The sequence below is a fragment of the Nannobrachium achirus genome, assembly GCF_963921795.1.
Source record: "Nannobrachium achirus genome assembly, chromosome: 5".
NCBI lineage: Eukaryota > Metazoa > Chordata > Actinopteri > Myctophiformes > Myctophidae > Nannobrachium > Nannobrachium achirus.
The window spans coordinates 14,637,123-14,660,428 of NC_137814.1; the positions used below are offsets into that span (position 1 = coordinate 14,637,123).

The following is a 23,306-nucleotide window of genomic DNA, read 5'->3' on the forward strand; positions in this document are numbered from 1 at the left end:
CACAATAACATTCCTAGCCCCTTAAATGCACGTCCATATTTGGCTGAGGGACTTCATTTATAAAGAGGAGCACATGCCAGGGACCCCCAATAGGTCGTCATTCTATCTCAAGGTAGGATGCTGTACATCAGCCAACTAACTGTGAATACTGAAGCTTTGACCGTGTTTGTATGATCTACCTGTCTCACTGGTTTGTGTCATTTATATCTCCAGGACCTTCACACCTCCAGTCTTCTCATTAGGGGTTGATAAGGTAAGGTAGGAGCATGTCTGACTTGAACAAGTTGCGCTGGAGCTGTACAAGAAATTTAAAAAAGGAATAAAAAAGAGAAAAATATATAATTGAATAGCTAATTAAAATTATGTTACAAAAGGTTATGTTACTGCTTGCTTGGTAAAACATATTCATATCATGGTGATAAATGCATTGAAATGGTTTAATTATAATGAACCTTTGTTCTGCAGAGTGGCTGAACACAATGGGTGACGCCGCCATGGCAGAGTTCGGGCCGGCTGCTCCGTTTCTGAGGAAGTCGGACAAGGAGCGCCTGGAGGCCCAGACGCGTCCCTTTGACATGAAGAAGGAATGCTTCGTCCCTGACACGGACGAGGAATACGTCAAGGCATCCATCACCAGCCGGGAGGGGAACAAAGTCACCGCTGAGACCGAGAAGGGGAAGGTAACCGCCAACATCTGCTGTCAGTCATGGATGTGACTGGCTTCCGATCTAGCATCATCACGCCTGGAGGTGATATAAGGGATCATAGAGGATGAGAGAGGATGGGATTCCATTCATTGTCTGAATCACAGCGCATAAGGCTAACAGTATTGTTAATTTTATCAGCATGATCATTTTACATGATTTATTTTTTATTTAATGTCAGTCTTAGTCCAGTTTCAATCACCTTTGTTAGTTTTTATCACATTTAGTCAACCTCATCCTGTCTTTATTTAGTCAAGTTTTAGTCGACTAGAAGTCAAGCCTTTTAGTCTTATCATTTTAGTTAGTCTCGTTTTAGTTGACATTTTTGACAAAAACTGTTGACATTTTAGTATAGTTTTAGTCAGGACAATTATTTTACCCCTTTAAATCTTTTGTCAGCTAGAACATATTATCCATCTTATCTAAAAGAAATTACCCACATATCATTTTTCTCTCATCCTTTTGATGAAAAACACAATTTTAAGGAATACAGTACAATAATACCACACCCAGTTATACAGTGGAACCAATGATTCTAGTTCAACCAACCCAGCACAGTAGGCTACAATAAGACACAGTACATTTAGTCATAGTTTTATTCATCAGCTTAGCTTTTATCTTGTTTTTTATTTAGTTTTCGTCAGTGAAAAAAAGTCGACTAACATTTTTAGTCTTAGTTTTTGTCAACGAAATTAACACTAGCAAACCGTTTACAGCTTATGGCTTATTTTATACGTCATCCTCTGAAGGTGTTGCACAAGCTCGTGAAGTTGCATGCACCACGTTGTGAGCTTGCAGATCTGCTATTTTGGTAAATGTTTGAAAATGATTCTCTTAACACCAGGAAAGTGGTTAAAATTCATTTAATAGAAAGAAAATACCACTGAAAACAATGTACTGGTTATTATGCACTGTAAATGTACATAATCATAGAAATGCATGTATAAAGATATTTATACACGCATACTGCACAGTGCGCACATACACATATGGGTAATATTTTGAAGTATAGGAGGACGCATGCACACACATCACCTTCAAGCACCTCAAGTGTACTGTGACCAATGTATGGACATTGAACAATGAATGACCGATGAATGTGCATAGCTTCATTATTCATACTACTGCTGCAAATGAAATTGTTTTACTATACCTGCTACAAAGCCAAAACCCAATACTTTTATTTGTAAAACATATTGAGTAACCCCTTTCAATGTGATAATAAGACACCTGCATCATGGAAGATGGATTGTTGATTTGGAGTGCATGTAGGCCTACTGTACACCTACGGTACCATCACCCAGGCCTATGAGTAGTTACCTTGTCTATCACTGTATTGATGGCTACTATTTGTGTTTGCAGACCGTGACCGTGAAAGAGGACGATGTCCATCCTCAGAACCCGCCGAAGTTTGATAAAATTGAAGACATGGCGATGTTCACCTTCCTGCATGAGCCGGCCGTGCTGTTTAACCTCAAAGAGCGTTATGCTGCATGGATGATCTATGTAAGACTACAGCATCATTACAATTCTCCTTCAATCAATGATTTAAAAAGGAGTCACGCATGCATTGCTCTCCACTAATCCTTTCAAAGTGGGTGACGGGGCACCCCGGGGTGCCGTGACGGCAGTCCAGGGGTGCCGCGAGATAATTTGATCATATTTGGAATTTATCTGGACACTTGAAAAAATGTTTGCTATCATTTTAAACTTGAAGTACAAAGTTATTTTCAGTCAGTTCTAACCAAAATGGCTATTATCTCAACGTTTTCCTCGCAACATAAACATCATAATTCATCATACAAGACTGTCGCACAAAACTAGTGAAAACAGCCGATCTACAAGCACACAACGCCTCGCGATGCGAGGCGTTGTGTGCTTGTAGATCTGCTGTTTTCAACGGTTTTGGACATACAAGGTTTCCACCCGACAACGATGATATGCTATAAATATAAGGTGCTGGGAGTGAAAATTATAATGTTAGGGGTGCCTCGGATTAAAACAATATTTATGGGGTGCCCTGAGACAAAAAAGTTTGGGAACCCCCGCACTAATCCATCCCATTATCTCGTAGACCTACTCTGGGCTGTTCTGTGTGACTGTCAACCCCTACAAGTGGCTGCCAGTCTACAACCAAGAGGTGGTTGCTGCTTACAGAGGCAAAAAGAGGAGTGAAGCTCCTCCTCATATCTTCTCCATCTCTGATAACGCCTATCAGTACATGCTGGCAGGTAAATTAAACATTGCATGATTGTTACATTGTGTTCACACAACAAAACTATACAAATTAAAGTGGATCAGTGCTAAAGAAGCCTGGTAACTACAGATGAAGTCCAGTTGTCATTATAATTATCTTATCTTTTTCAGACAGGGAAAACCAATCCATTCTCATCACGTGAGTTCTATTTTCCATTCACTGTGCAGATGTGTTTGCCTATAGCAAATGAGTGTCTGTCCTGAGTTTCAATGTAACAAAGGCAATTTACATGATATATTACATACTACTATCGTGTTTTCGTGAATTCTTTCCTAATTATGTTTATCTTAAAGGGATATTTCACTTAAAAAACATAAAAAAAAACATTTTTGTCCACTCATACTTTTGAGAGCACCCAGGACAGTTTTTTTTTTTAAGTTAAGTTTTTTAACTTGATTCAGTATTTAGATATTTGATATTAATTTTTATCAGACACGCCCCCTTCCTATACAAACCCATTGTAACTTCAAACTCCAATTTAACCATGTTAGATTCATCAAAAACACCGTCCTTGGTTCTGGTGAATTATTTGCTGCACTCCTAATACTGCCCTCCCAAAGAAGTATTAAAAAAAAAGAAATAAGAATTAAAAAGGTTAATGAAAAAACATGGCCGTATTGGGACGGCAGTATGAGTCACCAGAACCATCGACGGGTGTTTTTTGATGAATCTACCATGGTTAATGGAGTTTAAAGTTATAATGGGATTGTATACGAAGGGGGCTGATAAAATTAATATCAAATAGTGAAATATCCCTTTAATGTATTTATCAGAATATTTGATTCATGGTGGGTATAAAGTGATATTCTGGTACAGGATACACAGACATGTAAATGATTACAATAAAGTAAATACAATTTATAATGGTGATGATAATGATGATGATGATTGAATTGATTATGAATGTAAGGACATTGTTGCACATACATACACAACTAACTTAAAGTCTAACTCAGTCTAACTAGGTTTAATCATGGAATAATTGCAGTATTTGTCAAACTTGTGTTGATGTGTGCCAACATTGCTAGCTGTACCTTATGTAACTGTGTGTCTTCTTTAGTGGAGAATCCGGTGCTGGGAAAACTGTCAACACTAAGAGAGTCATCCAGTACTTTGCCAGCATTGCAGCTGGTAGTTCCAAGAATAAGGAAGGAAGCAATGACAAAAAGGTTATTACTCTGAATAGTCATTAACCATTCTGTAAATTGTTAAATTGTTGTTTATTACTATAATAATCCAGTATTTCAATCTTTCAGGGTACCTTGGAGGATCAAATCATCCAAGCTAACCCTGCGCTGGAGGCCTTTGGTAACGCCAAGACCATCAGGAATGACAACTCCTCCAGATTTGTGAGTGTTTGTTGTAATTCCATTTGACAGCTAATCAAATCTAAACAAATCACCCCCCCCCCCCCCCCCCCCTCCCCCCATGTTATGCAATACCCCAGAGTACAACAGTACCCATTATCATTGATCTTGGAGCACACTCTTCAGTACTATGACAACATATTGGTGACAGGAATCTCCAGACAGGCAGACGAAAGAAAGAAAGAAAGAAAGATAGAAAGAAAGAAAGAAAGAAAGAAAGAAAGGTTTATACTGTAGATGTTTCAGGACAACCATTGATTCGCACAGTTCCCCTCAGTGTCTTGGGTCCTCTGCCCCAGAGTACAACAGTACCCATTATCATTGATCTTGGAGCACACTCTATGACTTCAGTACTATGACAACGTAATTTGATGACAGGAATCTCCAGACAGACAGACAGACAGACAGACAGACAGACAGACAGACAGACAGACAGACAGACAGACAGACAGACAGACAGAAAGAAAGAAAGAAAGAAAGAAAGAAAGAAAGAAAGATTTATACTGTAGGTATTTCTGGACAACCATTGATTAGCACAGTTCCCCTCAGTATCTTGGGTCTTCCACAATACCAATACACAGCATGTGAAGTTTGATGTAGGTTGGGTGGGTCTCAAGATGCAGAGGATACATAGTCACACAGACACACTTTGCATTAATGGATTTAATTGAATCTTTTTTACAATGTATATGATTTTGCTATTTTCTTTCTTTCTTTCTTTCTTTCTTTCTTTCTTTCTGTTTGTCTTTCTTTCTGTCTGTCTTAGGGAAAATTCATCCGTATTCACTTTGCTGCCAGTGGAAAGCTGGCCTCTGCTGATATTGAGACATGTAAGCACTCGCATATCATCCACTCAATCAAGTTTGGAGTTACTAAATCTATTTATCTGTTAGTGTTTTTCTAGCGCAGCTAATCCCTTTGAGCGGCAGTCGGTCGCAGAAGCAGTCGCCACAACAATATTTACTATTCTGTCCCCTTGGTTTACACATTCTAACGGCACTGATTTGGCTCGTGCGACCTTCGCTCTACTACACGGCAACTCGCTCGCTACCGCTCGTTCGGCGGTGTCTCACGTGTCTCAAGGTCGATACCAAAATCATAACACCATCAAAACAGATAAACATTACATTAATAATGATAGTAATAAGATAAAAAATAATGATAAAACTAAATACACTCATAGGCTTTACAGCAGGAATCGCTTTTCTAACACCTTCTTGGGCCCTGTCCTCATATCAGTCCGCCTGATAATATATAAGGAATATGTTTGTTCACAGATCTGTTGGAAAAGTCCCGTGTCACCTTCCAGCTCAAGGCTGAGAGAGATTACCATATCTTCTACCAGATTCTCTCTCAGAAGAAACCTGAGCTTCTAGGTACAGTACATAAAACGATGCATCACACTTAGCAGCTGAAACAGTGTGCCTCAGTTGAATACCTAACTTGACATCTACAATTCTCGCAGAGATGATGCTCATCACCAACAATCCGTATGACTACTCCTTCATCTCGCAAGGAGAGACGACAGTAACCTCTATCGATGATAGTGAGGAGCTGATCGCAACTGATGTGAGTCGAAACCTTATAATTCCGATTCAAGTAGCCTGCTAGCCAAGATTTAAAATAGCCCTGAACCATAAACTGAATGTCTGAAAGACAAACTGATTTAAATGTAATCAGCTTTTGTGTTTTCGCCAAATGTTTGCCCCAGAACAGGGATTCTAAAGGGTTCAAGTGGTTAATTGCGACCGTCAGGTCGCAGTTTAGTATCAAACCTCCACCGGCCGTCCGTCCGTCGGTCGGTCACACGTCACACGTCACACCTTTGCCCTGCTCATATCTCCGCATCAGTATGACATCACACTGCTGACATCAGTATGACATCACACCGTAATGACCCTTATATAAGACCGGCATTATCTACCGACAGATTAGTAACAAGATGTCAAAATCGTCTAGGAAGGATGGTGTGAGTCATGCTGGCACCCTTCGCGGCAGGAGGAAGCTGGTGCAATCGACCCCTTGGCTTGTCGGGACCCCTGCCTACTAACGGGGTGGCAGGCTATCACCTCAGACTAGAACCCGTACGGGGTGGCCGACACCAGCCCATTGACAAGAGAGAGGCCTTGATGTCCCTTTACTCTTTGATGGGGTGGCCAGTTGACTAAGAGTTTCCGTTCGGGCCTTCTCGATATTGTACAGATTTCCACGGGAAATCTGGGGGTGGCTGTTACAAAGACCCTCACTCACCTTCACGTCATGTGGCTAGTCGTTAGGTAGCCATAGTTACACGCTGAAGGTTGAATCTCCAGATATGGAGATAACCAACACATCCCTCCATATATGGAGATAACCGACGAATCTCACTAAGTCTGACCTCACAAGCCCCATATTTGGACACAACATATAACTCCATATATAGAGACATAGCTGCTGACATCAGTATGACATCACACTGCTGACATCAGTATGACATCACACCGTACACAAATGACCCTTATATAAGACCGGCATTATCTACCGACAGATTGTGGAGATAAGCGGCCAACGGTCGCTTATCTCCCGATTAGGGAGTCTTACTGGTACAGTGTATGTGTCATCATACAAGCATAAATGCAGTTGATTTAATTGTTAACATCGCTCTCCCATTAACCATGGCATTGTGGGAACTCCTGGCAGCTCAGTGGAGGCATGGCTTATTGTGAGAATTATAGGGTACACAACCCTTGCTGTATGGGAGAGTGTTTTCTGCTGGTGATTCAGTCCGAGTGTATCAAAGGATGCGTTCGTAAATGCACACCGGGTGTGGTTAGGGTTAGGGGTTATGGTTAGGTTTAGGCATAGTTTTACTGAGGTTACGGTTAGGGTTAGGGTTAGGCATAGTTTTACTGAGGTTAGGGTTAGGGTTAGGGTTAGGTTTAGGCACTCACTACTTTGAGCACACACCCGGTGCGCATTTCCGAACGCAGTCTTTGATACACTCGGACTGAAACACCAGAGGAAAACACCATCCCCTTGCTGTATACAACACCAACCTATCTTCAATCAGTCTTTCTCACCTTTCTGCAGGATGCTTTTGATGTACTGGGTTTTACCCAAGAGGAGAAGAACGGCATTTACAAGCTGACCGGTGCCATCATGCACTATGGTAACATGAAGTTCAAACAGAAGCAGCGAGAAGAGCAGGCTGAAGCCGATGGCACTGAAGGTGAGACTGAGAAGAAACAAAACAACCAGGAGTAAGATGGTACATGATGACAAGACAGTCAGGACACTGTTCCTGTGAGGCATATTTAATTTAAACGATGACTTCCCCCATTTTCAACCTATATTAGTTCAATTGGTCCTCACAAATGCTCGCAGATCAACAAGCTCAAAAGCGTGCCGCTTTTCGAGCTAGCACATCTGGTACTTTTGATACGTTTGTGTGACGATATAGAATGATCAAGTATAGGGCATTCATTTACCAAAAAAACACAAAAAGTTAAAGTGTGGAGATAAGAGTTTTCTGCATGACAGCAACGATATACTTTATATAAAATCACTTATTACCTTTAATTAACATTATTTTCCTCAGATGCTGACAAAGTTGCGTATCTGATGGGCATAAATTCCTCTGACCTCATTAAGGGTCTCTGTCACCCAAGGGTGAAAGTTGGAAATGAGTGGGTCACCAAGGGACAAAGTGTTGACCAGGTAGGGGCTATATTAAGGAATTATGTATACTGAGCTTTTGTTGGTCTTTGCCCTTTCTTTCCCCCCTGTAAGATTATATGCATGAATGATAGTTGGCACAATAATTGAAAAAAAGGATATGTTTTGTTGAGAGAGAATAAGAGATTATGATAGATTGTGAGGTCACTTTACATGACAAATAATTGTATAACATATTTGATAAAAGTTATTGCCAGACCCATGAAATGGGTAGGCCTACATAAGCAAATGTCGGTCCGGGTTTTCTATATAAAGGGTATATATGATGATGACATGATGATGACATGCCTACAAAAGGCATGATGTCATAAATGATGATGACAGACAGGGGGTCTGGCACAACCAGGTTGACCTGGTCTAGTTTATTTGGGCTTCCATTCTAGGTGAACTACTCGATCGGTGCACTGTCCAAGTCAGTGTACGAGAAAATGTTCCTGTGGATGGTGGTGAGAATCAACCAATCACTGGACACCAAGCAGCCCCGCCAGTACTTCATTGGTGTGCTGGACATCGCTGGGTTTGAGATATTTGATGTGAGTTATGACAATTTATACTTGACAATAAGGACTTTGTGTTATTAGCTTGTCACTTTGAGTTAAAGAAAAAAAGAAACATAAAAGGCATGTAAAGACAGCCTGGGCTAATGTTTTGTATGTTGTCCTTTTATAGTTCAACACCTTTGAGCAACTCTGCATCAACTTCACCAACGAGAAGCTGCAACAGTTTTTCAACCACCACATGTTTGTGCTGGAGCAGGAGGAGTACAAGAAAGAAGGCATTGAATGGGTTTTCATTGACTTTGGCATGGACTTACAGGCTTGTATTGACCTGATTGAAAAGGTGAGAGCTTGATACTGTGTTCATGGATCAATAACAAACGATGCCTCTATCTAGCGAGTTCTTTTTTGTTCTTCAATGTACATTATTTCCTTCTCCTCAGCCCATGGGTATCATGTCCATCCTCGAAGAGGAGTGCATGTTTCCCAAGGCCAGTGACACCACCTTTAAGGCTAAGCTGTATGACAACCACCTGGGGAAGTCCAACAACTTCCAGAAGCCAAGGCCTTCCAAGACGAAAGCAGAGGCTCATTTCTCCCTGGTTCACTATGCTGGTACTGTGGATTATAACATCAACAACTGGCTGGTGAAGAACAAAGACCCTTTGAATGAGACGGTTGTTGGACTTTTCCAGAAGTCTAGTCTGAAGATGTTGTCCTTGCTCTTTGCAAGTTATGCTGGAGCAGAGTCAGGTAAATCTTAATTGTTTAAACCATGTAAACGCCCATGGGGAATATCAATGCTGCCAACTAATTTGACCACAGATCTATGACTTTGCAAAGAAATTTAATTCTGACTGTTATTTCAGCCGACGGAGGTGGAGGTGGTAAGAAGAAGAAGGGCTCTTCCTTCCAGACGGTATCAGCCTTGCACAGAGTGAGTAAGATTAGATACTGTAGCTTTTTTTTTTTTTTTTTTTTATAATGGTGAATCACACACAGGTTTTCCTTAATTCCACAGGAGAACCTGAACAAGCTGATGACCAACCTGAGGTCTACTCACCCTCACTTTGTGCGCTGCCTCATCCCCAATGAGACCAAGACTCCTGGGGCCATGGAGAACCCTCTGGTGATGCACCAGCTGCGCTGTAACGGTGTGCTGGAGGGCATCAGGATCTGCAGGAAGGGCTTCCCCAACAGGATCCTCTATGGAGATTTCAAACAGAGGTAGCACTGCGCACATTGCTAAAATACTATTGCATGTAAAAACTAAAGATGGACTACAAAGTTCTAGCACTTATTTTGCAGATATCGCATCCTGAATCCTGCTGCAATCCCCGATGGCCAGTTCATTGATAGCAAGAAAGGAGCTGAAAAACTACTTGGCTCTCTGGACATTGATCATAACCAATACAAATTTGGACACACAAAGGTAAACTATAGTATTGATTGATTGATTGATTGATTGATTGATTGATTGGTTGATTGATTGATTGATTGATTGAAGAATTTATTAGAAGTTTGCAATAGAAAAAAGTACAGTTTCATGACAGTACAAATCACTGGTACAAGGTCAACTAAAAGGAGATCCTAGAAAGCCGAGGCTTATTTCCACAGGAACCACACTTTAAGTATCTCATATAACATTGAAAGACAGACGGATAGAACATAGTACTTTATCTAGGATAATATCAGTTTTAACAGCATAACATCAAATACAAAGGGGGGGAGCATGGGGGCTTAGTCTATTTACAAGTCACGGGTAGCAGCTGTCTGAAGGTGACTTTTCATACCAATTTTGAAGGAGGCTAGGGATTTGCTCTCCTTTAGGGCTTGTGGAAGGGCGTTCCACATGTTGATGGTGTAGCAGGAGAACGAGTTAGAGCCTTGTTTAGTGTTAAATCTACGTTGATGATGATTAGTGGAGCTGCCTCTGGTGTTGTGATCGTGAACATCCTTGACCTTTAAGAAGTAGTTTGTCAGGTACATGGGAATCTTGGAGGTGTAGTGTATCTTGTACACCAGGCCCATTGCAAGATGCTATACTCTGTCAGCTACTTTGAGCCACCCCACGCTTTCGTGGTGATGCTCGGTAAGGTAACAAAGTCTGTTCTGAATCTATTCTTTTCAATAACAACACATCTTGGAAATAAAGAAATTGTTTAATTGCATTGCTCCTTATATCTTAAAGGTGTTCTTCAAGGCTGGCCTCCTAGGAACACTAGAGGAGATGAGAGATGATCGTTTGTCACTCATCATCACTGGAATACAGGCTAAATCACGAGGTCTGCTGTCAAGAGCAGAATTCCTGAAGATGGTTGAACGAAGGTCAGAAACAGCCTATGCAGTGTTCAAATTACTGAGACGATTATCCTTTCCTGTTATTTCTAATCTAATATTTCTCTTTATTGCTTGAATGTAGTAGTAAAACTTTCAGCATTGGCTTGGTATTTGACTTAGTTTCTCAAACACCCTTGTTTATTAACAATCATCATCCAATCACCATTTTTGATGAGTAATATTTTTTGCAGGGAGTCATTGAGAATATATATATATTTTTTTTAATTCACAGGGATGCACTGCTGGTGATCCAGTGGAACATCCGTGCCTTCATGGGTGTCAAGAATTGGCCCTGGATGAAGCTGTTCTTCAAGATCAAACCTCTCTTGAGATCTGCTGAAGCAGAGAAGGAGATGGCCAACATGAAGGATGAATTCGTCAAGTTGAAAGAGGCCTTTGCAAAATCTGAGGCTCGTAGGAAGGAACTAGAGGAGAAAATGGTCTCGCTTCTACAAGAGAAGAATGACCTGCAACTCCAAGTCCAGGCTGTAAGTTGGAATGTTATGTAAATTAAAGCCCTAATTCATCAAACAAGAGTGTCGCAAAAAAGTAGTGAAAATAGCCTACAAGCACATCGCGAGGCGTTGTGTGCTCGTAGATCTGCCATTTTCACTACTTTAACTTGTTTTAAAGATAATAAAAAAAGAACGGTTTTGGACAAACAAGATTTCCACCCGTCACCCGACATCGACAATATATAGTGTTTATAACAAGTAACTTGATACTTGAACAGGAGCAAGATAATCTTGGTGATGCCGAAGAGAGATGTGAGGGCCTGATCAAGAACAAGATTCAGATGGAAGCAAAAGCCAAAGAGTTGTCAGAGAGGTTGGAGGATGAGGAGGAGCTGAATGCAGAACTGACTGCTAAGAAGAGGAAACTTGAGGATGAGTGTTCTGAGTTGAAGAAGGATATTGATGACTTGGAACTAACTCTGGCGAAAGTGGAGAAAGAGAAGCATGCCACCGAAAACAAGGTATATCATATTAACTGCCATCTTTTTTTGTGTTGCTTATGTGAACAATTTATTGGGCCACCATTTACATGTTACAATACTACTTAAACCATCATTGCTTCCTAAAGGTGAAGAACTTGGTTGAGGAAATGGCTTCTCAGGATGACATCATCGCCAAGCTGACCAAGGAGAAAAAGGCCTTACAAGAGGCTCACCAGCAAACACTGGATGACCTGCAGTCAGAGGAGGACAAAGTCAACTCCCTGACCAAGGCCAAAGCAAAGCTGGAACAGCAAGTGGACGATGTAAGTAGGCAGCTGAGCTCCCTCTGGTGCTGTGCCCGTGGGCGTTTATCACTCTTTTGAAGTAGTTTGACAATGTCACAGTTGATTTAATCTTTATGATGTTCTCCAGCTTGAGGGTTCTTTAGAACAAGAGAAAAAGCTTCGAATGGATCTGGAAAGATCAAAGAGAAAGCTCGAGGGAGACTTGAAGCTGACCCAAGAGAGCCAAATGGACCTGGAGAATGACAAGCAACAACTTGAAGAACGTCTTAAAAAGTAAAATAAATTAAATTATATAGACATTCTTAAAAATGTATTTTAAGTACGTTTGTTCTGACTCCTATTCCTTCACCGCAGGAAGGACTTTGAAGTCAGTCAACTCACCAGCAAAATAGAAGATGAACAGGCAATGTCCATTCAGCTTCAAAAGAAAATAAAGGAGCTCCAGGTATGTAATGTTACTTGGTATATACTGTAATTACACAAATATTATAAAAGAAATGTGTGACATTTAACAATTCTCTCTTCTAAGGCTCGTATTGAGGAACTCGAAGAAGAGCTTGAGGCAGAGCGAGCTGCTCGAGCCAAGGTAGAGAAGCAGAGATCTGACTTGGCCAGAGAGCTGGAGGAAATCAGTGAGAGGCTGGAGGAGGCTGGTGGAGCAACAGTTGCCCAGATAGAGATGAACAAGAAGAGAGAGGCAGAGTTCCAGAAACTCCGCAGAGACCTTGAAGAGGCCACTCTGCAGCATGAAGCCACCACTGCCACCCTGAGGAAGAAACAAGCTGACAGTGTGGCTGACCTGGGAGAGCAGATTGACAACCTCCAGAGAGTCAAGCAGAAACTCGAGAAGGAGAAGAGTGAAGTCAGACTGGAGTTGGATGATGTGGTCTCCAGCATGGAACATATTGTCAAGACAAAGGTTGGAGAAATTGCTATATTCAGGCATGTGTTCTGTTTGTTTGGACAAAGCCCACATTATCTGGAACCATCCACAAGGAATATTGCGTCAATGCTCTCTGTCATTCAATTTATTTTCAGACAAACCTTGAGAAGATGTGCAGGACTTTAGAAGATCAGGCGAACGAGTACAAGGCAAAATATGAAGAGGCTCACCGTAGCATCAATGACTTCAATATGCAAAAAGCAAAGCTGCAAACAGAAAATGGTATATTTATTCCCCTTCATGCAAATAATAATGAACATATGTAAACATATAGAAACACACACACACACGCACGCACGCACGCACGCACGCACGCACGCACGCACGCACACACAGGACAATAATGATTGTATTAATCCATATACTAGGTGAATTCGGAAGACAGCTGGAGGAGAAGGACTCTCTGGTGTCTCAACTGACAAGAGGAAAATTGTCCTATACTCAACAGATGGAGGACCTTAAAAGACAACTAGAAGAGGAGACAAAGGTGAAGTTACATAATAATCTGGCCATCACAAATGGTACATTCTAAAACGGCTAGTTCCATTCCTTGATTCTGATTGTCTGGTTTCCCTTTAATTGCTGTCGTATATGAGACTATAATCCACACCTTGAATCAGTTTAAATCAAACCCAGGCGCATTGTTTCTTTCCACAGTGTTCCACAGTGCTCCATTTATCTGCACCTGTGTTGTTGGCAAAAAAAAAATGGGAACTACTTTCTTGTAGCTGGGAACTACTTTCTTGCCAACCTTGTAGTGAATTATTAGTGAAATAGAACAGTTTTAATTGGTACATGTCTATGATTTTTCATGTTGCCATATTGTAACCGTTTTAGAAAAGCAATAAGCCATGCGAGGCATGGTTACCTGTATTTATAACTGCTGAGAGGGTTGGAGACACTCAGCTTCGCCTTGTGTCTCACCACGCCTCTCAGTCGTTATAAAATACCAGGTAACCACATGCCTCGTGTGGATTCAGTAGATCATGCCGGAGTTACACTCATACATCATTATACAATATGCATGAAAATATTTCACCAGGCCAAGAATGCATTAGCCCATGCACTGCAGTCTGCTCGCCACGACTCTGACCTGCTGAGGGAGCAGTATGAAGAGGAGCAGGAAGCCAAAGCTGAACTGCAGCGAGGCATGTCCAAGGCTAACTCTGAGGTGGCTCAGTGGAGGACCAAGTACGAGACTGATGCCATCCAGAGGACTGAAGAGCTGGAGGAGGCCAAGTAAGATACGGCAGCATAGGAATCAAGCTGACTGCTTACTAACCCTAGCCTGGGATCCCTTTACTTTTCTGGGTTTGATCCGGTCGGGAGCGGAAACCACTCTACGTCATGTTGTAGTCCTTAAAGGTCTACACTTTGGCCGGAACTATCAAACCGGAAACAGTTTTAACCCAAAATAATTCCCCTGCGCTCAAGGACATACTGTTAGGGCCTACCTAATAAACCCCTTGATGCAGCCTTTTGCTTTTGAAAAAAAATGTTTGGAATATTCATCTCTTAGTCCAACTCGTAGCAACTGGCAAGACTACTCTAGGCTATACTCGAGCATTTTAATAGGGATTGGGGAAACAGCGACGTGGCTTCTTCTGCTTGTGGTTTAAGACTAGACCGGATCAAACGGCCCGTTGTAAACAAATACCAGGCTTTCCCCCCAGGAAGCCTGGTGACGCAAGGTTATACTAACCCTAACCCTATAATCACATTTCCTACACAAGCCATATTTTACTTTGTCTAGCAGACCGGCTTTTTGTTTGTGTTATGTTATTTTTTTTTTATGTAAGACGAACACAAAGTTTGTCTGTTAGATGACTAAGCAGCTACTCTTTCTTGATAGGGCAAACTATTGCAGTTAATGTGCACCCATCTTTACTACCATATGAAGAACGGAAAGACAGATTTTGTTCGGCGGTTCCCGACATTCGGTCGTGTTTGAAGTCACCTGTGGATGGATGGATGTGGATGGATGGATGGATGGATGGATGTGGATGGATGGATGTGGATGGATGGATGTGGATGGATGGATGGATGGATGGATGTGGATGGATGGATGGATGTGGATGGATGGATGGATGGATGGATGGATGTGGATGGATGGATGGATGGATGTGGATGGATGGATGGATGGATGTGGATGGATGTGGATAGATGGATGGATGGATGGATGTGGATGGATGGATGTGGATGGATGGATGGATGTGGATGGATGGATGGATGTGGATGGATGGATGGATGTGGATGGATGGATGGATGGATGCATGGATGTGGTGTGTGTGGATGGATGGATGGATGGATGTGGATGGATGGATGTGGATGGATGGATGGATGGATGGATGGATGTGGATGGATGGATGTGGATGGATGGATGGATGGATGGATGTGGATGGATGGATGTGGATGGATGGATGGATGGATGTGGATGGATGGATGTGGATGGATGTGGATGGATGGATGGATGTGGATGGATGGATGGATGAATGGATGGATGGATGGATGTGGATGGACGGATGGATGGATGTGGATGGATGGATGTGGATGGATGTGGATGGATGTGGATGGATGGGTGGATGGATGTGGATGGATGGATGGATGTGGATGGATGCATGTATGTGGATGGATGGATGGATGGATGGATGGATGGATGGATGTGGATGGATGGATGTGGATGGATGGATGGATGGATGGATGTGGATGGATGGATGGATGGATGTGGATGGACGGATGGATGGATGTGGATGGGTGGATGGATGTGGATGGATGGATGGATGGATGTGGATGGATGGATGTGGATGGATGGATGGATGGATGGATGTGGATGGATGCATGTATGTGGATGGATGGATGGATGGATGGATGTGGATGGATGGATGGATGGATGGATGTGGATGGATGGATGGATGTGGATGGACGGATGGATGGATGTGGATGGGTGGATGGATGTGGATGGATGGATGTGGATGGATGGATGTGGATGGATGGATGGATGGATGTGGATGGATGGATGTGGATGGATGGATGTGGATGGATGGATGGATGGATGTGGATGGATGGATGTGGATGGATGGATGGATGGATGGATGTGGATGGATGGATGTGGATGGATGGATGGATGGATGGATGTGGATGGATGGATGGATGGATGGATGCGTGGATGGATGGATGTGGATGGATGGATGTGGATGGATGGATGTGGATGGATGGATGGATGGATGGATGTGGATGGATGGATGTGGATGGATGGATGTGGATGGATGGATGGATGGATGTGGATGGATGGATGTGGATGGATGGATGGATGGATGGATGTGGATGGATGGATGGATGGATGGATGGATGCGTGGATGGATGGATGTGGATGGATGGATGGATGGATGTGGATGGATGGATGGATGGATGGATGCGGATGGATGGATGTGGGTGGGTGGGTGGATCACTGCTGCAACGTAGCTGTGAGCGCCTGCAAAGCAGGCGCGATCTCTAGATGTGAGCGGCCCGAAGGGCCGCGAACCTCTAGTTGCACCAATTGAGCAAAAACAAAAACATTTGTTTATTTAATCGTTTGATATCTGAAGGAAGAAGCTGGCTCAGCGTCTTCAGGATGCTGAGGAGGCTGTTGAGGCTGTTAATGCTAAATGTGCCTCACTGGAAAAGACCAAACACAGGCTGCAGAATGAGATTGAAGATCTCATGGTGGACGTGGAGAGGTCTAATGCTGCTGCTGCTGCCCTGGACAAGAAGCAAAGGAACTTTGACAAGGTGACGTGTTTTGGGAGAAATATTAGTTGAGTTCTAACTATATCCTATAGTCCAATTTGGAATGCTTTAGATATTAACATGATATGGATTGAAAGCCTTACAGTATATAAGGTAATAATAGTTAACCACATAAATCAGTAGTATAGGCCCCTGGGGGGAAGTATACAGTACAGTAGGGTTTAAGTTAGGAACCATTAGTGAATGCATACAAATGTATGAATGCATCTTTCAGAAAGTCCATGGATAATTGCCATGCTGAGGCGATATCTAATATTGTTACTTACACCCCTAGCCTTGTCAGTGTCTGCATTCAGTTGATACAGTTATTAATTATGTTTCCATTCATACGAATGCCTTTCTGTCTATCCACTCTATAGGTACTGGCAGAGTGGAAGCAGAAATATGAGGAGTCCCAATGTGAGCTGGAGAGCTCCGGGAAGGAGGCCAGGTCTCTGAGCACTGAGCTCTTCAAACTGAAGAACTCTTATGAAGAATCTCTGGACCACCTGGAGAGCCTGAAGAGAGAGAACAAGATTCTACAAGGTAAGCTTTAAAGTTTCCATGGTGGGAAAATACCAGGAGCCGAAAAACAAGGAAGTGGTGAGGAACACATTGTTTAGGTAGGTTCATAAATGTGTGACACATTTGTTTCAAAACCGATTACAATTATATTCACAGAGGAGATTTCTGACCTCACTGAGCAACTTGGTGAGGGAGGAAAGAACGTCCACGAACTGGAGAAACAGAGAAAACAATTGGAGCAGGAGAAGAGTGAGATTCAATCTGCCCTTGAGGAAGCTGAGGTAACAGGCCCTTTGTGTTTAATGCCACTTTTATTGTAGTCAAAACAAATTCACACCTCCAAGTTGGTCTTGAATTTAATCACTTATGCTTTGCCATGCAGAGCAGTGTCTGGCAATCTGTTCTTCATTAATTAAAATGTCAAATACCAGTATGCAGTGCATACAATGATCTTTGTTGTCTATACCAGGCTTCCTTGGAGCATGAAGAGGGTAAGATTCTGAGAGCCCAGCTTGAGTTCAACCAGATCAAAGCTGACATTGAGCGTAAGCTAGCTGAGAAGGACGAGGAGTCTGAGCAGTGCAAGAGGAACATGCAGAGGACCATTGACACCCTGCAGGCCTCCCTGGATGCCGAGTGTCGCAGCAGGAATGAGGCCATGCGCCTCAAGAAGAAGATGGAGGGAGACCTCAATGAGATGGAGATCCAGCTCAGCCAGGCCAACAGGCAGGCATCTGAGGCTCAGAAACAACTCAAGTCTGTTCATGCTCATCTGAAGGTAAAAGAACAATTACTGTTGCCGGGTGTTGCTGATTCAACAATGTCTGTATACACTCATCAATGTGTTTGTCTTCTTTCCATTACAAGGACGCCCAACTCCAACTTGATGATTCTCTTCGAAGCAATGACGATCTGAAGGAGAACATTGCCATCGTTGAGAGACGCAACAACCTCATGCAGGCCGAACTGGAGGAATTGAGAGCAGCTCTGGAGCAGACCGAGAGAGGCCGCAAGCTGGCTGAGCAAGAGCTGTTGGATGTCAGCGAGAGAGTGCAGCTACTGCATTCACAGGTATTAGTAGTAGTAGTATTATCCATAATACCTCCACATCGATGGAGGAAGATTGAAACCTTTATTTATTCTCGAAAAGAGCATTGAGGTTCACCCTCATTTGCAATGCTGACGAGATTACATACAAAAAGATCAACAATTAGCATACAAATATATAAAAAACAAAAAAAGATGCCTTCTGGTTTAAATTTGTGCTCCGCTAAGGGCCCCCTTGTTAATCAACTACAGTTATTAATACTGTACATGTTTGTTTTATCCACAATGTAACTTTACATTATCATTTATGTGAAATCAGAATACCAGCCTGATAAACCAGAAGAAAAAGCTTGAGGGCGATACGGCCCAGCTTCAGTCAGAGGTGGATGAAGCAATACAGGAGTGCAGGAATGCTGAAGAAAAGGCCAAGAAGGCAATTACTGATGCTGCCATGATGGCAGAGGAGCTGAAGAAAGAGCAGGACACCAGCGCTCACCTGGAGCGCATGAAGAAGAACATGGAACAAACCATCAAGGACCTGCAACACCGTCTGGACGAGGCGGAACAGATTGCCATGAAGGGAGGCAAGAAGCAGGTGCAGAAGTTGGAGGCCAGGGTGAGTGCTACCATTCGCTAAATTGTTTTTGTACAGTATCTGTAGAACTGATATCAAAACTGCATTGATTGTTTCTGTGTAAAGGGATATACTTTAATCCAGGGGTAGGCAACCTTAGGCACGGGTGCCAACATTGGCACAGGGTGATCACTGGCACACTGGCAGAAGTGTGAGAGAGGACTTTTATTTTTAAATCAAATATTGTTTTAAACGTGGTCAGTTAAATTAAGTCTCCTAATTTGTACAAATTACATCCTGCACATAATTCTACATTCATTAAAACCATGAACTTTGACTGGGGAGGGAGTCAGGGAGATAAGTGGGTTATTGTTTGAGTTTAATGATAATTACTGTATAACAATGTCCTGACAATCAAAATATGTTTATGGGGTGTCATTCAAATTCATGTTGACATGCCACACTGACTATCTAGAAAATAAAAACATGGCACTTCATTTCAAAAAGGTTGCTGACCCCTGCTGTAATCACAAACGAACCACTTATTATGTTCTCCTTATCTTTTGGATCAGTGAATAATGAATGCCATGATGTTGCCAGGTAAGAGATTTGGAGAATGAGGTGGATGCTGAACAGAAGAAGGGCAGCGAGGCCATCAAGGGAATCCGTAAATATGAGCGACGCATCAAAGAATTAACATACCAGGTAATTCATTTTATGTGTCTTACCTAAATGCCTAAATCTCAACTTCAGTATTGGCAAAAATGTTTACATGCATTCAGCATTCTAAATAATACCTCATTATATGCTGGTTACGGTTTTATTCAACATAGGTTCTATATTGGTAGAAACACAACCTGTTCACATACTGTATGACGTGAGGAAGCAGCATCGTTGCATCGTACTTTCGTAATTGTCGTCATCACAAGAAGATATAATTATCAACAATTTCTTCATCATTAATTTTGAGATAACAGAATTGTCTTCTAGACCAGTGGTTCTCAACCTGTGGGTCGGGACCTCTAGGCAGACAGTATAACCACAAGAATAACTGAGCTGGTTTGACATACTCAGAGCTGGTTTGACATACTCAGACTGTATAAGCCAGTCACTATTCATGGTTGTTGAAAACGGGTCAAAAGCAGAATACTCCATACTGAATACATAACTGTTGCTCTTTCCTATTATTGTCTTCTTCATAGACGGAGGAGGATCGTAAAAATATGGTGCGTCTTCAGGATTTGGTGGACAAGCTCCAGATGAAAGTCAAAGCCTACAAGAGGGCTGCTGAGGAGTCTGTGAGTGCAAACTTCCACAAAAACAATCAATAACTGGGTTGTCTTTAGCCAGACGATCTAAATTCAATGTAGTGGACAAACGTTTGTTAGCAGAGCTTTTCTCTGCTGTTTTCTACCCCTACAGTACATTGAATCTAGATTTACTAAGACATATCAGATGGTGGAGATCGTGTGTGGCTACATGAGTCTAGGGTGAATGGAACTATAGCTATATCGCTGATAATAGGTCAGATAACAATGAGATAATTTCTACTTTAGAATTTTGGTTGACAAAACATATTTTGTGTCGAGTGACTCTTAAGACAATATCTTGTGGCCGGTCTGTTACAGCAGGTTGTTGTGTGAACATTGTATGTTGTCTTCTTTAATGCTGTAGGAGGAACAGGCCAACAATCATCTGGGCAAGTTCCGTAAGCTGCAGCATGAACTGGACGAGGCTGAGGAGAGAGCTGACATCGCTGAGTCTCAGGTCAACAAACTACGTGCCAAAAGCCGTGATGTGGGATCCAAGGTAACAAATCCCCTCTTAATGAATTATACGAAACAGTGGGTCAAGACCCATGTTTGAGATCTGTTTCAGTAGATAACTGATCTTTTTCATAAAATGTGCTTCATCAAAGAAACCAGACGAAAATAAATCAGACCAGACCAGTTTATATACATGGATTGTATTTAACAGTGAAGTTAAAGGAGTAGTTCACCCCCAAAATGACTTTGTTTCTATTGATTACTCACGCCATGGAGACTTGAGTAATGCATTTCTTTGGCATTATAAGATGGCACAATTTCCGTATACTCACTCTGTGCCTCATTGGTGTTGGGCTAAGGATATTTCAGAAACCTATCTAGCAATGACATCATCGATGGGGATTGCAAGCTAAATGAAACTACAGCCTTTCTCTTTCTGGAAAGTTGGCTGGCTGAACTTGAGGCCAGTGATCTTTCTTAATAATAATAATAATACTAATAACAATAATAAAAATTAAAAAGTTTGAAATCTTGTTTAAAATGACCAAACCTGCCTACCCTGATGTCACTGGTAGGCAGGACTGTACACATCCCTGAGCAACAGAGAGTGAGTAGACAGAACTGGTAATAATAATAATAAACATTATAATAAACATAACTGAGGACCAATTGCACAAAGAAAAGTGTAAAAATAAATTAGCATATTATCTAGATTCTACATAATATGCTAATTAATTTTACACTAGATTATAGATTAAGTAGGTGTGATCTCTGAAGCATGGTTTAGAGATGGATTCAGTGTATAGGATAAGGATAAGGATATCCCATGTCTATGGCTAATCTATGTATTTACCCAGGTGTAATAGAGCAGATAAGCAATGCAAATATTGGTAATGATCATCATTAATATTAAAAATGATAAAGAAAGGCCTCAGCCAGGTGAAGGCCAGTCCGGTGCGCCACAGGAGCAGGACACAACAAGAACACACTGGCAGGTGCTTAGTATAGTATAAGGCTTCCCAAACCAAGAGTCAGGACCCCAGATGATTAGCTTAATGAGCAATATCGTTTTCTCACTCAACAGTAAACAAACTAACAAGGAGCAATGAAGCATAAGTGTACACACAGGGTATCTACCTGTACACATTTCTAAAGTGAAGATTTAATGACTTTTAAGACCTTTATAATACCAAAATGGCCAATGTGTCAAATACTTTGTAAGAAAGTGGAAAATAGCCGATCTACAAGCTTACAACGAGGTGTTGTGACCTTGTAGTTTGTCTATTTTCAGACAATTTTTTGAACTGGGGGGGGTCCCCAGTTCAAATAATGATTATTTTGGGGGCCTGAAAAGTTTGTATAAGTTGCTTTTACTTAGCACCTTGATAAAAAGGCTTATAATTGTCCGAGCTGCTCCAGTGATGTGTTCTTCTTCCGATTAATGATTGCAATGTGAATTAGCCAGGCAGGGGTGTCGCACCAAATTCTGGGCCCTGGCCTGGGTACTTTAACTATTGAAAAATTGCAATTTTTTTTGGAAAACCTATGTTTCTATGTCAGTGGTGCTTAAACCTTTTCATGTGAAGGACCCCCACAATGATATGTATTTGGCCACGGACCCCCATCTCAAAATATTTAGTTCCAGGGACCCCCCAGAAGCAAGTTAGAAATGTTCGCTTAAAAAATACATATATTCAAAGATTTGCACACATTTTCAAGACTTTTCAAAAATAGCAGATCTACAAGCTTGCAGCGCAGCACTCGGTGCCGCGCTGTGAGCTTGTATATCTGCTATTTTTCAATAGCTAAAGTATAAAATAATTAAGGCCCCTCCACCTTGGGCCCTAGTAACTCAGTCCCCCCCCCCCTTGTGACGCCCTTGACAAATCTGTTCAATTTCCATTTTGCAACACTTGTGTCTCTTTTCAACAATCTTCTCTTATTAATTGTGTTTTTCTCTCTGCTGTCCTTCCTCACAGAAAGGACTCGATGAGGAATGAAACAACACAGATGACCTTCGGAGACCCTTGACATCGTCTACTGTATGGTTTAGCTGGTTTCTCCCCCTCGGTATCCAAAGAAACTGTAGAATAAAGTAAAAGTTCATTCAAATAAACATGTGTACAGTCATTCATTTCATGGATTAAGAAACTATAGATCAAATTGCACTTTTACTCTCAGCAGATCTGTACACAGATCAAACTCCCAGTGGTATTTAAAATTAAACAATTATTGTGTGTAATAATAATAATGAAGTGTATTATTGTTTTAATCATAATTTTTATTAGTATTAGTATTATTAAGAGATTATTAAAAAGAAAAGCTTATTCAGATCAGAACAACAACGCAAGTCACTATGTGGGAGCGGAGCGATATTACATTGTCACATTTGTTCGACGTCCCATTCGTTTGACAGTGGTGAATGCTAACCTGCTGAAATGCTAACATGCCAATGCTGGTGAATGCTAACCTGGTGAATGTTAACCTGGTGAATGCTAATATGCCTAAACCTAACCCTAACCTCAGTAAAACCATGCCTAAACCTAACCCTAAAACCTAACC

The 23,306-nt window shown here is 41.8% G+C and overlaps 1 protein-coding gene across 1 annotated transcript; it reads left to right on the plus strand.

The window, feature by feature from the left end:
- Nucleotides 1-479: 479 nt before the first annotated feature.
- LOC308284715 (myosin-7-like) lies at nt 480-22,744 on the plus strand (the record flags this gene model as incomplete). The annotated part of the gene is made up of 37 exons (XM_080725435.1): nt 480-680; nt 2,067-2,210; nt 2,779-2,935; nt 3,072-3,099; nt 4,022-4,130; nt 4,218-4,310; nt 5,095-5,158; nt 5,606-5,704; nt 5,794-5,897; nt 7,398-7,536; nt 7,906-8,024; nt 8,426-8,575; nt 8,712-8,882; nt 8,983-9,292; nt 9,409-9,476; nt 9,561-9,766; nt 9,848-9,971; nt 10,731-10,867; nt 11,112-11,367; nt 11,613-11,855; nt 11,963-12,139; nt 12,249-12,394; nt 12,476-12,566; nt 12,651-13,040; nt 13,160-13,286; nt 13,433-13,551; nt 14,107-14,303; nt 16,652-16,835; nt 17,213-17,378; nt 17,514-17,638; nt 17,827-18,135; nt 18,225-18,428; nt 18,724-19,020; nt 19,579-19,683; nt 20,181-20,276; nt 20,653-20,787; nt 22,724-22,744. 37 exons carry the CDS (start codon nt 480-482, stop codon nt 22,742-22,744), a joined length of 5,811 nt encoding a protein of 1,936 aa, XP_080581561.1.
- Nucleotides 22,745-23,306: the final 562 nt, after the last annotated feature.